General features: G+C 48.3%; 1 protein-coding gene across 1 annotated transcript in view; it reads left to right on the forward strand.

Moving 5' to 3' along the window:
* Window positions 1–9,638: 9,638 nt before the first annotated feature.
* GAN (gigaxonin) overlaps window positions 9,639–13,718 on the forward strand; it is a 63,400-nt gene continuing 59,320 nt past the window's right edge. Inside the window, exon 1 of the mRNA XM_043599749.1 lies at window positions 9,639–10,016. Within this exon, the coding sequence (XP_043455684.1) occupies window positions 9,850–10,016 (167 nt within the window). The 5' untranslated portion in view covers window positions 9,639–9,849. The remainder of the gene's footprint in view (window positions 10,017–13,718) is intronic.

The following is a 13,718-nucleotide window of genomic DNA, read 5'->3' on the forward strand; positions in this document are numbered from 1 at the left end:
AAGCTCCCTGCACAGGGAACTGTACTAAGACCTCCACAAATGGGCACAAGTAGAAGGGGCAATTGTGGCAAAATTAAGGAAGTGATCTCTGATTTCCAGAAACCTTAGGTCTAGTGAAAAGACTAGTATGCTAACAGATAAAGGTCATTACTGTGATGGGTGTGACTGTTTTAAGTGAACATTTACTGAGCACTTACTATGTGCCAGATACTGTGTTAAACAACTGTAGCTGGATAATCCCATTTCTTCTGCACAGAACTCTATGAGGCAGGAACCACAATTGTTCCCGGTGGGGAACGTGAGGCGTAGGCAGGTTAAGTAACATGCCCAGGGTCACGGGGCTGGAAAGCGGTCAGAAGCAGGGTTTGAACCCAGAGGTCTGGCTCCAGAATGAGATTTCAAGGCACAACAATGAGAGAGAAGGGAAGCCCAGATAGGCTTTACAGAGGTGATGCTAAAACGGCGAGCAGTTTTTTCGGGCACCAGAGTCATGTGAGAAGGCGCCCAGGCAGGAGGGAGAAGCAGAGGCAAAGAGCTGGCAGGACGAACAGCTTGTTCTGTCCAGGAAACCAGGTGGGTGCGTGCAGGGGGGAGTTGGGATGAGGGTGGTGGGGATCTGGAAGATGAAGGTGGGGAAGCAGGGGCAGACAGTATGACACCTCAGATGCCAGGCATGGGGACTTGGCCTTTTACCTGGAGGAGATAAGGGGCCGATGAAGGATGAGGAAGACAGGGTCGCTGGCAGGTAGGGAATGCGCCTATCTGCTAGGCTCAGAGATACATGACTCTGGCTGGTCTATTTGAATAGTCAGGCTGTATCACATTTTCCAACTGAATGACTAACTTTCTAGCTATTATATGTGTGCGAGTTTCCCCTCTCCTCTCCCGGCCACTCAGTTCCTTAAACGTTGATCCTGACTGCTTTCCTTCTCCTGCAAGTGCCCGGCAAATGTAGGTACTAAAAGAATCTGTTAAATGAATGAGTGATCAAGAGCATGAATGGGGGTCCTGGGAGGCTCATGTGGTTGAGTGTCTGACTCTTGGTTTCAGTTCAGATCATGATCTCATGGTTTGTAAGTTCGAGCCCCACACCGGGCTCTGCGCTGGCAGCATGGAGCCTGCTTGGGATCCTCTCTCTTTCTGTCTCTCTGAGCCTCCCCTGCTGTCTCTCACCCCAGATAAATAAATAAACTTTAAAAAATTATTTTTAAAAAAAAGCATGAATGAATAAATGAGTCTCTGAAGAACTGAATTGTGAGCTGGATTTAAGAAAATGCATATAGCCAAGGTGGATCACAGACCTAAATGTGAAAGGGAAACAGAAAAGTTTCCAGAAGGGGCACCTAGGTGGCTCAGCTGGTTGAGTGTCTGACTTCAGCTCAGGTCCTGATCTCGTGGTTCATGAGTTTGAGCCCCATGTTGGGCTCTGTGCTGACAGCTCAAAACCTGGAGCCTGCTTTGGATTCTGTGTTTCCCTCTCTCTCTGCACCTCCCCCACTCATGTTCTTGCTCTCAAAAAATAAACATTAAAAAATTAAAAAAAAACAAACAAACAAAAGCTTCCAGAAGAAAGCACAGGAAAGTATCACGGTGGTCGCAAAGAGTGTCCAACAGACCATGAAAGAAAAGCACTAGCCATAAAAGGAGGTAATAATAAACTCCACTTCATTAAAATTAAGAAGATCTGTTCATCAGAGATGACATTTAGAGAGTGAAAGGCAAGCTGCAGACAAGGAGAAGAAATGTGCGTTTCCATATATATGATAAAGAACTCCTAAAAATCACTTTGAGAAGTGAATTTTTAAAAATGAGGCACTACTTGAATAAGCACTTAAATAGTGTGTTTACACACATGCATTTAATTAATAAATACACACATACATATATGCATATATTAACATACATACGTAACCTACACATACCACCACACACCCACCGGAATGGGTGTAATGAAACGACCAACACCACCAATTACAGAAGGATGTAGAACAGCTGGAACGCTCACACACGCCTGGTGCGAGTATCATTTGGTGCGACCACTTTGGAAGACCGTCTGCCAGTATTTACTGAAGCCGAGCATGAGCTGGCTCTATGACTCAGCAATTCAACCCCTGCGCATGTCCACACGAGAGGCAAGTGCCCACAGCCCACCCCGAGACCTGTTTAGGAACGTCCATAACAGCTCTATGGTAATAGCCCCAAACTGGAAACAATGCAAACAGCCATCAACGGGAAAATGGATAAGTATATTGTGGCATATTCACATGGTGGTATAGTCACAGTTATAAACAAAACAAAACAAAACAAAACAAAACAAAACAAAAACCCACCTTGCTATAGGCAACAAAACGAAAGAATTTCAAAGGTGTTGTATTGGGTGAAAAAAGCCAGACACTGAGGTCCAAGAACGGGAAAAGCCAATCAATAGGGATAGACAGGAGACCGTGCTTTCCTTGGGGAGACGCGTCTGGGTCACCGGAGAAGTTCTTTCTCTTGATCCGGGTGGTGATTGCACAGGAGTACTCACACGCGACACTTCACTGAGCCGTACCCTCAAGATCAGTGCACTTTAGGGGCGCCTGGGTGGCGCAGTCGGTTAAGCGTCCGACTTCAGCCAGGTCACGATCTCGCGGTCTGTGAGTTCGAGCCCCGCGTCAGGCTCCGGGCTGATGGCTCAGAGCCTGGAGCCTGTTTCCGATTCTGTGTCTCCCTCTCTCTCTGCCCCTCCCCCGTTCATGCTCCGTCTCTCTCTGTCCCAAAAATAAATAAACGTTGAAAAAAAAATTAAAAAAAAAAATCAGTGCACTTTATGTTATACCTCAATAAAGAGGTGTTGAAAGATAATAAATATATTAAAGTGTTAGAAAAGTGCTGAAGAAGAGGTCTGCCATATTTTGAAAAACGTAAGAGTGAATTTAAATGTTAAAACAATAAAACTAAAGACATGCAGCATGAAATAAAAGGACTGGAATGGGGCGGAGGGGGTCGGTTCAAGAGCCAGAGCAGGAAAAGGAAGTCAGAAGACAGACCAGGGCCACGTCGAGGTGAGCACTGACATCAGGGAGAAACCATCAACCCAGACCCGTGTGGACATGGTGGCTGGGGCCCTGACTGCAGAGGGGAAGAGCCTAGATTCTGACGTGCAAGTCGGCTCAAAGCTGATCATCCCTGCGGTGGGCAAGGATGCCACTGAAAACCAGGTGGCGAAAGCGACATGAGACATGAGGCTCGGCATGTACTGAGCACCTACTACGTGCCACGCCCCGTGGTCAGTGGTCAGTGCCTCACTGCAGTCTTCTCATGTTTGCTCCTCACGACCACTCTGTGAAGTGACTCTGGTTACCCCCAGTTGACAGGGTGAAGTCACTTCCTTGGGGTCTCCAAGGGCAAGAGAAAGAGACTCCGGGCAGGCAGGCAGGAAATCCAGTGAATTTAAGGAACTGAGACGACTTCAGACATTTGAACGGGTCTGAGGAGCAAATCACTCATGAGATACAAAGCGTGCAGGATAAACCAGCTCGTGGTACACCCAGCAGTGTAGTGACCAGAATCCGAGGAGAAGAACAGAGACAGAGTACTTTTTGTATGCTTTCGGGTAGATCAACAACATACAGTGACCAAAGTACACTTAAGGGGCACAGTGTGCCAAGAGGGTGTGCCTGGAAGGGGGACAGTAAAGGTTGTTGCATGGAACTTGGTTTGAAAGTAGCTGTTGGGCTGGCCTGTGCCCAGAGCTGTTATATTGTGACGTCCCAAGATTTGTAACTTTCCTTTCATGTCCTTTGAGTCACTCTTAATAATTCACCTTCCTCCACCTTGGCAATGTCAGGTTAGGCAGCAAGGGTTGAAAAGATCCAGCTTTCCTCTCCTCCTCCCCCACCTTCCTTCCGTGTCTTTCTTTCAAGAAGTATATACTTATTACCTATATTATTTAACACGCATTGTTGTAGAGGCTGAGGATACAGTGATAAATAAAACAGGAAGTTCCTACCAGGCCTCATGAAGCTTGTATTATAGTCAGAGGAGATACACAATATGCAAATAAACATACACAGTTTTATGCAGCAAGGAAAAATGAAGTTAGCTAGGTGGAGGCCTTTCTGAGTTGACATTTAAGCTCTGATCTAAGTAGAATGAAAGAACAAGTTATGAGAATGTGAGGAGACTTCCAGGCTCAGAAAGCAGCCAGTGCAAAGGCCCGGAGGTGGGTGTATGTGACGCTTGGTCAGGCAAGAGCGAGAAGGCCAGTTTGAGGGGCACGTGGGTGGCTCAGTTGGTTAAGCCACTGACTCTTGATCTTAGCTCATGTCATGATCTTGAAGTTTGTGGGATCCAGCCCCTCTTTGGCTCTGTGCTGACATCATGGAGCCTGCTTGGGATTCTCTCTCTCCCTCTCTCTCTCTCTTCTCCTCCCCTGCTCACTCACTCTCACGTTCTCTCAAAATAAACTCAGGAAAAAAAAAAAAAGGCTGGTTTGGTTAGTGCACACTGAGGAAGAGGAAAGTCATAGGAAATGAGGTCACGGAGGAAGGAAGAGCTCACATAGGGCTTTTGTAAGCCACGGGGAAGCCATTGGAAAGTTTTGCACTCGGAAGCAACTTGATCTGATTAGCTTATGGGGAGAAAGGACTCATAAGGAGGCAAGAGAAAAGGAAGGGGAGCACTGAGAGGCCGCTGCAGGAGTCCAGGGGGAGTTGATCAGTGGCTCTCCCAGAGCAGTACTGGCAGGGGTTGTGAGGCTAAGGCTGCATTCAGGACACAGTCTGCACAGAGAGCTGCAGGGTTTGCTGGGGAATTGGATGAAGGGTGTGAGAGACAGAGGTCAAGGATGTCCCTAAGTTTCTGCCCTCTGTCCTTAAACGAATGATGCTGCCACTGATTTTGGGAACGAGCAAGTTGAAGCGGTAAAACCAAGAGTTAAATTCATAGTTGCGGATGCCTATTAGATACTCACTTGGAGATGTTAGCAGGCTGTCGCTTGGTGTTCGGTGGGGGAATCTTCGAAAGCTCCCGAAGTAATCCCTTATGGACAGAAAAATCTCAGTTCTCCCTAGTTACTAACATTTATTCCTTCAGCAAATATTTACTGAGCCCCTACTGTGTATCAGGCACTGCACTGGGTGCTGAGGAGTATAGCATAGATTTGGTCAGAAACACTCACTGTCTTCATTACAACTTAATTAGTTCACTGGTTTCTGAGACACCTCTCTGAATATTGTGTAAATACGTGGAATCGACTCTCTAGAGTTATAAATACTGAGATGTTCTCTGACTCAGCAATTTGGAAGAGCTTAGATTTTCCGAAAGAAAGGAGCTATAAATAGATTTGGACAAATGACAGACTTACCCATAAAATATGTGAAGACCGCCTTCAAATGAATCAGAAGGGACTGTCTCAACCAAATTCATGTTTACGAAGAGTCAACTTGGTGTAATGGAAAAGCTTACAGGGCTGGAAGGCAGGAGCTCGAGGCCTGTGTTCTTCTCCGACTAGGTCGCATGTATGACCTTGGCTGAGTCCTTGGCTCATCTTGCTTCGGTGTCCTCTCCAATAAATTGAATCTGAGAGCCAGCGTTTTCTCAAGAGCCTCCTAACTATTGTTGTTTTCTTTGCATTATTATTATTTTTTTTACTGGACTCTCCCTCCTCTTTCCAACACTTACTAAAAACCAAAACCTCAAACTCCAAGGTGATTCTTCTCTTCTTCAAGGGCTCGTTGTTCAAAGCAAGATAAACCTAGAGTTCCCCTCCTCCCGCCCGGCTTTTTGCAAATGGAAAGAAAATGTTTTTTTTCTGATTGTAGAAATGATACATGTGCTTCGTGAAAATCACAAAGACAGTATAAAGTCTCTGCAGTGATCCACTGAGGCAACCATGTCTGTTTTCACCATCATTGTATCTGCAATGTATCACATGGCAGTTACTTAATAGATTATTTGTTGAATGACTTCTGCTGATATCTTGTGAACACCCTTTTTAGTCTCCCGACAGGAGGAGGGGGAGGAGAAAATTCTTTCTCTGGGGGTTGTTTAGCCACTAAAGCAGGAGGGGCCACTTAGTCCCAGAGACTGACATGGCTGGGACCATACCGGATCTCAAATGACTCGTTTCACAACAGCTGAGGTCGGAAATCTATGGAATGCAGGGAAACAATCACACCAAAGACACCATTCTGATGGCCGTAAACAGTATCACGGGCGGCACAGTTTGAGCAATAGCAAGAAAGGCTACACAACAGTCCAAGGTCTAACCGGGAGTGGCTCCTGCAGGCTGTGCCCCACAAGCCTTCCTCCCACGTGTGGGTGCTCTTGCCTTCCTACACAAGGCAGGGGTTTCTCGTGGCACCTGAGCTGGACTCAACACTTGATTGAAAACCTAGCATTCTTGGGGCGCCTGGGTGGCGCAGTCGGCTAAGCGTCCGACTTCAGCCAGGTCACGATCTCGCGGTCCGTGAGTTCGAGCCCCGCGTCGGGCTCTGGGCTGATGGCTCCGAGCCTGGAGCCTGTTTCCGATTCTGTGTCTCCCTCTCTCTCTGCCCCTCCCCCGTTCATGCTCTGTCTCTGTCCCCAAAAAAATAAACGTTGAAAAAAAAAAAATTTAAAAAAAAAAAAAAAAAAAAAAGAAAACCTAGCATTCTTTTGATTGTTAACTCCCCTCTTGGTAAACCAAGATGGCTTTCTGATTACTTCAGGAAATGAATGAAAGCCAGAAGGTGTCTGTAGACACATGCTTTATCTTTTTCTCCCAAATGGAAGTGGTGGCTGATGTTGAAAAACTGGGACATTTGACATGTGAATTTCAGATCTTTTGAAAAACCCCTGCATCTGGCACCACGGGGTCCTTATCCCATGGGGCAGTCAGCTAGGGCTGAGGGGCAGCCTCTTGCTCTAGACAGGGTGTTCAGCTCCCTGCCATCCTGCTGTGTTCCATCCTGCCTACTGTGCTCACTGACCCAACTTGCTACCTCTAACTAATTATGCAAAAGCGCTCGAGGGGCATCTATGAAGTACCAGGCACTGTGCAAGTCCCTTGGAACACGAGCGAATTCAACACAGCTCCGACCTTGGAGGAGCTCGCAAACCAACAAAGAAACTGGTTAATTACAGTGTGGTAAGGGGATAAAGCGCAGCCCAGAAAGCAGGAACATGGCACAGCACGGGGACTCTGCCCTGCGAGGCTGTTTGGAGGCTCCTTGAAGGTCATGTATGTGCTTGGTTTTGAAAGATGAGTTATTCAGGCGGGTGGGATGGTGGTAAATATTGCCAACAGCGGGGGTGCTTTTGAAAGCATCTATGAGGTCTTTTGCTGATCTGACCGTCTCAAGCCAGCAACTTTTCCCTGGTTGATGCAGGTCTGTCTATAACCCTCTGCCCAGGTGTTTTACCCCTCCACCCCTTCCTTCCTTCCTTCTGTCAAAATGCCAGAGAATGTTCACCTCTACCAGGAAGAGCCTACCTGACTAATCCCCACTCACTTCCAGTTATTTCAACTAACACAACACCCCCATTCTGGGGAAACTGGTTACCTGAGGGTGATTCTGTTATTTGAACTCTTTGTTTTGGAACCTTCTGATAGTTGGGAGAGTAAACCAGCATTCCAAGCAATTAATACGTATTTATCAAATATCTACATTGTAGAGAACTCTCTCTGTCACATACATCATTTTTGATCCCAACAACAACCCAGTTGAGAATGAAGACAAAGACAAATAAACTAAAAACAGACAAAATTCAGAAAACATTTATTAAGTGCTCGTTATTCACAATTTTGTTAATCCCTCCATGCATCCCTCCTAGGAGTGCTCAGTGAATGACACTGAGTACTGCTAGGGCCAAGCACTGTGCTTAGCACCTGGAAATCGAGCCACTGAAACATATAAGCTGGCAGGTGACATGGATAAAGAAACCCATTTATAATAAGTTACCTGCCAGAGCAGTTTCAAAGTACAACAACCACTGGGGGAAAGGAGTGTCGACCGCTCCCAGGGATATGGGGCAGGTATCATGGAGAAGTCTGAGCTGCTTATCTTGTTTTTTATTTTTATTGTGACATTTTACAACATACACAGAAATACGGAGACTAGTACAACGAAACTCCACGTATCCACAACCTGCCTTAACAATTAGTAACTCATAGACACTCGATTCATCTGTACCCTCACCCACTTCCCTCCATCCCTTCATTTGGTTTTGAAGCCAGCCCTAGACATTTTTATTTCACCCATAAATACTAAGCTGAGTTTGAAGAAGGAACTGGAAAAGTCTAGACCTTCCACTAATAACTTCCTTTTCCCCAATTACTCTTCTGCCAGCAACTCCAAAGCCTTCGCTAGTTCAGGGTAAAGACCCATGGCTGCATTGGACCCTTTGAGCTGGTTGAAAGAAAAGACTGAACGGATCCAGTGAAAACCCCATCCTGCCTTATCTGAAATGCTGTTCATTCTTCAGGGGCTTGGTCCTAATTAATAATCCTTCAGAAAAATTGCTTAATTCTTTAGAAGCTTATTGAGGGTTGTACAAATGACCTAATGTTTGTACAATTAGGTTGTACAAACAACATAGTGTTTGTACAAAACGGTGGCTACATTCCACATTCCCATGTGCCCTTAAACTCCGGGGCGGGGGGGGGGGGGGACCTCAGACCATATGGGCTTGCCCTGGGGACGGAGCTGACTCAAAGTTGCTTCCTGTCACATCCTTGATCTTCACGGGGTTGGGAACCTAGTCCTATGTGGACATCTGATCTCTATGCCCTCCACCCCTTCAGCGTCTCCTGTCTATCTGATGGGTACCAACATCCACGCAGTTACTCAACCCAGAACGTTGTCCAGGACTCCCTCTCCCTCACAATTCTGCCTGTTCCTTTAAAAGCATCCATTAATACCCACTTACATACACCAAGATCCTTCGATTTAGGTCCCCAGACCCTTCAAGTACTGCAATTATTTAAGCATCTTTCTGCCTTTAGCACCACCCTCCTCATTCTCCACGCAGCAGCTGGGTCATCTTTATAAAACACCCTGTTTCAAACGCTTTCATAGTTCCTAACCCCTACAGAATCAAGACCATGCTCCTTACCGTCGACAGGGAGGCCCTGCAAAGTATAAGGTTTCTTGCGTGCTTCTCCAGCTTCGTCTGCTTCATCTCCTTCCCTAGCCTGCAACCAAATGCTCTTTTTGAGGGTCTGCTTTCTCGGGTCTGCGCTCTTACCTGGGAAGCGCCCTTTCTTTCAGGAATAATAAAAGCTACACCTACTGCGCCCTTGCTTACACGCGAGAGCTCACAAGAGTCCACACGACACCACTGAGAAGCCATCACCTTCCTTTTGCAGATGGAGAAAGTGAGGATGGACGCCTTACCCATGGCCACACAGCTACTGAGTGGGAAGCCGAGGCTCGGATTCAGACTCGCGGCGCTAGAGGCCCGGGGCTTAACCACAGAGTTCCAGCCTGCCCGCACACCCTCCACCGCAGCAGCCACAGCTCCCGGCGAACGACAGCCCCTGGCTGAGCAGGGACCGCTACCAGCTGGGCCAGCGGAGGAACGAGGCTTCTGATTGGCTGCCTCCGGCGACTACTGGCGAGAGGGAGGGACCGAAGGCGCGGGGGCGTCGCGGAGAAATGACGCAACGCCGCGGCTCCTTAAAGGCGCCAGCCCCTAGCACCGCGGATGGCGCAGGCGCGTTCCGGGGGCTCCCGCTTCTCCTCCGAGCGCTGAGAGCCGGGCCGGACGGGCGCGCGCGCGCGCGCGGACTGTGCAGACAGGGCGCGCGCCGGACGCGGGCAGCTCGAGGGGTCCCGCGGGGCGGCTGGGGCAGCTGGACTGCACGGCTGACGAGCGGGCGCCGCGATGGCAGAGGGCAGCGCCGTGTCCGATCCTCAGCATGCCGCGCGTCTGCTGCGAGCGCTCAGCTCTTTCCGCGAGGAGTCCCGCTTCTGCGACGCGCACCTGGTCCTCGACGGGGAGGAGATCCCGGTGCAGAAGAACATCCTGGCGGCGGCCAGCCCGTACATCAGGTGAGGACCGGGCCGCGGCGGGCCGGGCGGGGCCGCGCTGCCCGGAGCCCGGGGGCGGGCCGGGCCGGGCGTGTCCCCGGAGCCCCTGGTCCCCGCCAGCCGCCCAGGTCCCCCCCCCCCCCCCAGGCCGGCCACCGCCCGGCGCGCTGTCCCTGCCGGCGGACACCCTGCCGGGCCCCCCGGGACGGTCCCTTAGCTTCGGCCGCCCTCGAGCCGGGGCAGTGCTCCCTGGCGACCCCCGCGGAGCCGGGCCGCTGCCCTCCCGCCCTCCCTGCTCCGTTGCCCACCGCCCGGCGCTCGCCCGGGCCTCCGGGCCGCCGACGCCCCCGGACGCCGTCCTGGGCCGGCCCGGGACCCGCACCCGCACCCGCGAGCAGGGCGGGGCCTCGCCGGGGCCCGGCCGGCGGAGCCCGGCTGAAGTTTGCCCGCCGCTCGCCTCCGGATCGCGCAGTGGGCCGGGCCGGCGCGGCGAAGCGAGCCGGGCGCGTCTCTCCCGAGGAGAAGCCAAACAAACACTTCCTCGCCGGCTGTGGGCGGAGGGGAAGCCCCGCGGGATCGTGTCCCTAGGATCAGCGGTCGACCCCCCAAGGCCCAAGTTCTTGTCAGACGTGCCTTCTTACACTGCCAGTGGGCGCTGCGTGTAACAGGAGGGCCGTGCGTTATGGACACGCGTTAAAATCAACTGCAGCTAATTTTGGAGCTCTTACTGTAATTCTCAGGATGCGGTCACAACGGAGGATCGTGAGATTTTGAGAGACTCAGAGGGCATTCTAAAACTTGAGTGAAACAAAGCTTAACCTGATATGCCAGCTCAACTAACCAGGTTAATTAATTAAAGGTTGATTAAGATAGTGCTTAACCAGGTATACCGGATCTTGCAGGGGACTGTCGTTTCGTAGAGCAACTTTCTTGCAAACTGGGTTGCTCTTTTAATAAAAGGGGGGGGGGGGGGGGGGGAAACGCTACAAGCTGAAGAAACTGTCCAGTAAGCTGGTTAAATATAGACTCATAGTAGAGAATGTCACTAGAATTGACAGGTCAGAAAAAGCAAAATGAAGTGTAAGGTGTTCTTACTGCTTTGTCCCAGCAGGACTCAGCCCCCAAACTCCATTTTAACCTTTGCATTAGGAGATACCTGTGCTAATTCAGAAGCAGTCCAAGCGCTCTCCTAACTTCTGGCCGTGTTTTGTAAATCTCCCTGCACTCTTTGTGGATGTAAAGGTGGGATGGGGGTAGGGGGGAGTCTTTGTTAGTATGGAATTTGGTTTGTCAGTGGGATGGACAGCGCCTAGCTGGCAGCTGAGAGGTTTGAGCAATCGGTATCAAACTGGAATCAGGAGGTCGGAGTGTTCCCTGTACCCAAAGGATTCCCTGTTTGGGGAAATGCTAAGGACGGTTACTTTAGATGCATTATTGTTGTAGTTCTCTAAGAGGCGTCCAGCAGGCTTTTAAGAAAATTGCAAATTGCCAGACACATGCTGTGTATCCCTTTCAGTGCCTGAGCTTTCTCCACACCACTTACACTGTTAATATACTCACTTTGCCCGCCTTCCCCAACCACGCTGTAAGCTCCACGAGGCCAGGGAGTTTTCTTTTGTCTGTTTCTGTGTCCCTGGCAGCCAGAGAGAACGGCACATGTGTTGAAAGAGTGATTACCTGCCTTTCTTCCCCAGCAGGTGGGCCATTACATGACTGGCTCGGTTATATTTCATTTCAGATGCCCAGTTATCCGTAACTGGGAAGAGCCCTATGCCTGCTTTCCCAATCCGGCTACTCTTATAGCTGGGAGCTGTTGGCAGATGACTTAATCTCGGCTTCAGCTCACTAGTCTGATAAATGAGGGATAAAATGTGTCTTCGTCTCATTTCATCTTTGACCTGTGCAGGAGTATGTAATAGCGTTTGAACTCTCCAGGTCTGCACGCGGATCTACAAAGGTAGATCGCTGCTGTGTCTGCTGCATTAGAAAACGTGGGGGATTGACTTGTCACGTGGTGGCAAATAATGAGAATATTTAGTAATGTGCAATGGTACTCATTAATAAAAGCAGTAATTTCTTTGTTAAATATTGCTAATCAAAGTGGCCAAGTGAAAGGGACTTCAGATCTTCGCTGCTCTAACTCTACTTTCCAAATAAGGAAACGGGGTTCGGTGGGCCTTAGTGGTTTGTATTATGATGAAGTTGCTCGTTCTTAGTGGGTGAAGTCAGATTAGACTCCTGGTTAATGACACCTTGTCTCCTACCCATTTATGATACCAAGTTACAACATTACTCGTATTTAACTCTTCTTTATGCAACCTGTACTACTTATCAACTCACAATATGTTATCATTTAAATGTACTTTTACACACTATCTCATTCTGATTTTCATTTTTAACCATCTTGTTCAATGGATAGGACAGATATTTTTGACATTTTATAGATGAACCTGAATCAGTCAGTGTATGTTTTTGTCAGTGACTCTTTTAAGTTTATTTGGCTGTTGAAGTGGTGTTCTTGGGAGTATTTTAAAATGACCAGTCTCAGGGCGCCTGGGTGGCTCAGTGGGTTGAGCTTCCGACTTTGGCTCAGGTCATGATTTCAGGGTTCGTGAGTTCAAGCCCCACATCGGGCTCGTTGCTGCCAGCATGGAGCCTGCTTCGGATCCTGTGTCACCTTCTCTCTCTGCCCCTTCCCTGCTTGTGCACTCTCTCTCTCTCAAAAATAAATAAAAAACATTTTAAAAATGATCAATCTCAAAACTACTTACAAGTAATTTGATTTATCTGTATTACTACTTACAAATGAACTATTTAATAATTTTTGACATCAGTGATATCCAGCTTTCATAACGTATCTGTTTGTTTGTTGTTTTTTTTTAAGTGTATTTATTTTGAGGGAGAGTGAGAGAGAATGAATAGGTGAGGGGCAGAGAAAGGAGAGAGAGAATCCCAAGTAGGCCCCATGCTGACAACACAGAGCCCTACGTGGGGCTAGACCTCATGAACTGTGAGATCATGACCTGAGCTGAAATCAACAGTCCTCTGCTTAACCAGCTGAGCCACCCTGATGCCTCTATCATATATCTGTTTTGTTTGGAAGGAACTTTAAGTGGTTTTTTTTAATGTGTATTTATTTTTGAGAGAGAGAGAGAGAGAGAGAGAGAGAGAGAGAGAGAGAGAATATGAATCTGAAGCAGGCTCCAGGCCCTGAGCTGTCAGCCCAGAGCTGGACTTGAACTCATGAACTGCAAGATCATGACCTAAGCCAAAGTCCGTGGCTTAGCCAACTGAGGCAGCCAGGCGCCCCATGTTTGGAAGGAACTCTAAAGAATCACGTTGAAACAAAATAAGTTTGCATGTTCTGGTACTTGATGTTTCTGACTTTCCCTTTTGTTGAAGCTTGAGCATTTAGGTCTGTGATGTCATTAACATGTGGATTGGGTGTTGAAAAGTTTAGTAGTCTGAGAAACTATAAGAATTTGAGTTTTGTTTATATAATATCCTTAGGTAGCCTAGTTTAAGTAACTGTCTTAAGCAGTATAAAGTTGTATGATTTGGAAACAATGTTATATATTTTCTGCACTCCCAACAGAGGGAACCAGTTCAATTTTGTCAGAGTAGGAATTAAAGCAGCTCATTTGGCATACTTTCTACTTAATATAGAAAAGTCTTTTAACCTAACCTACTGGTTTAATCTTTTCCTGTGCTCCTTCTTTGGCT

Source organism: Prionailurus bengalensis, chromosome E2 (assembly GCF_016509475.1).
Source record: "Prionailurus bengalensis isolate Pbe53 chromosome E2, Fcat_Pben_1.1_paternal_pri, whole genome shotgun sequence".
Classification (NCBI taxonomy): Eukaryota; Metazoa; Chordata; class Mammalia; order Carnivora; family Felidae; genus Prionailurus; species Prionailurus bengalensis.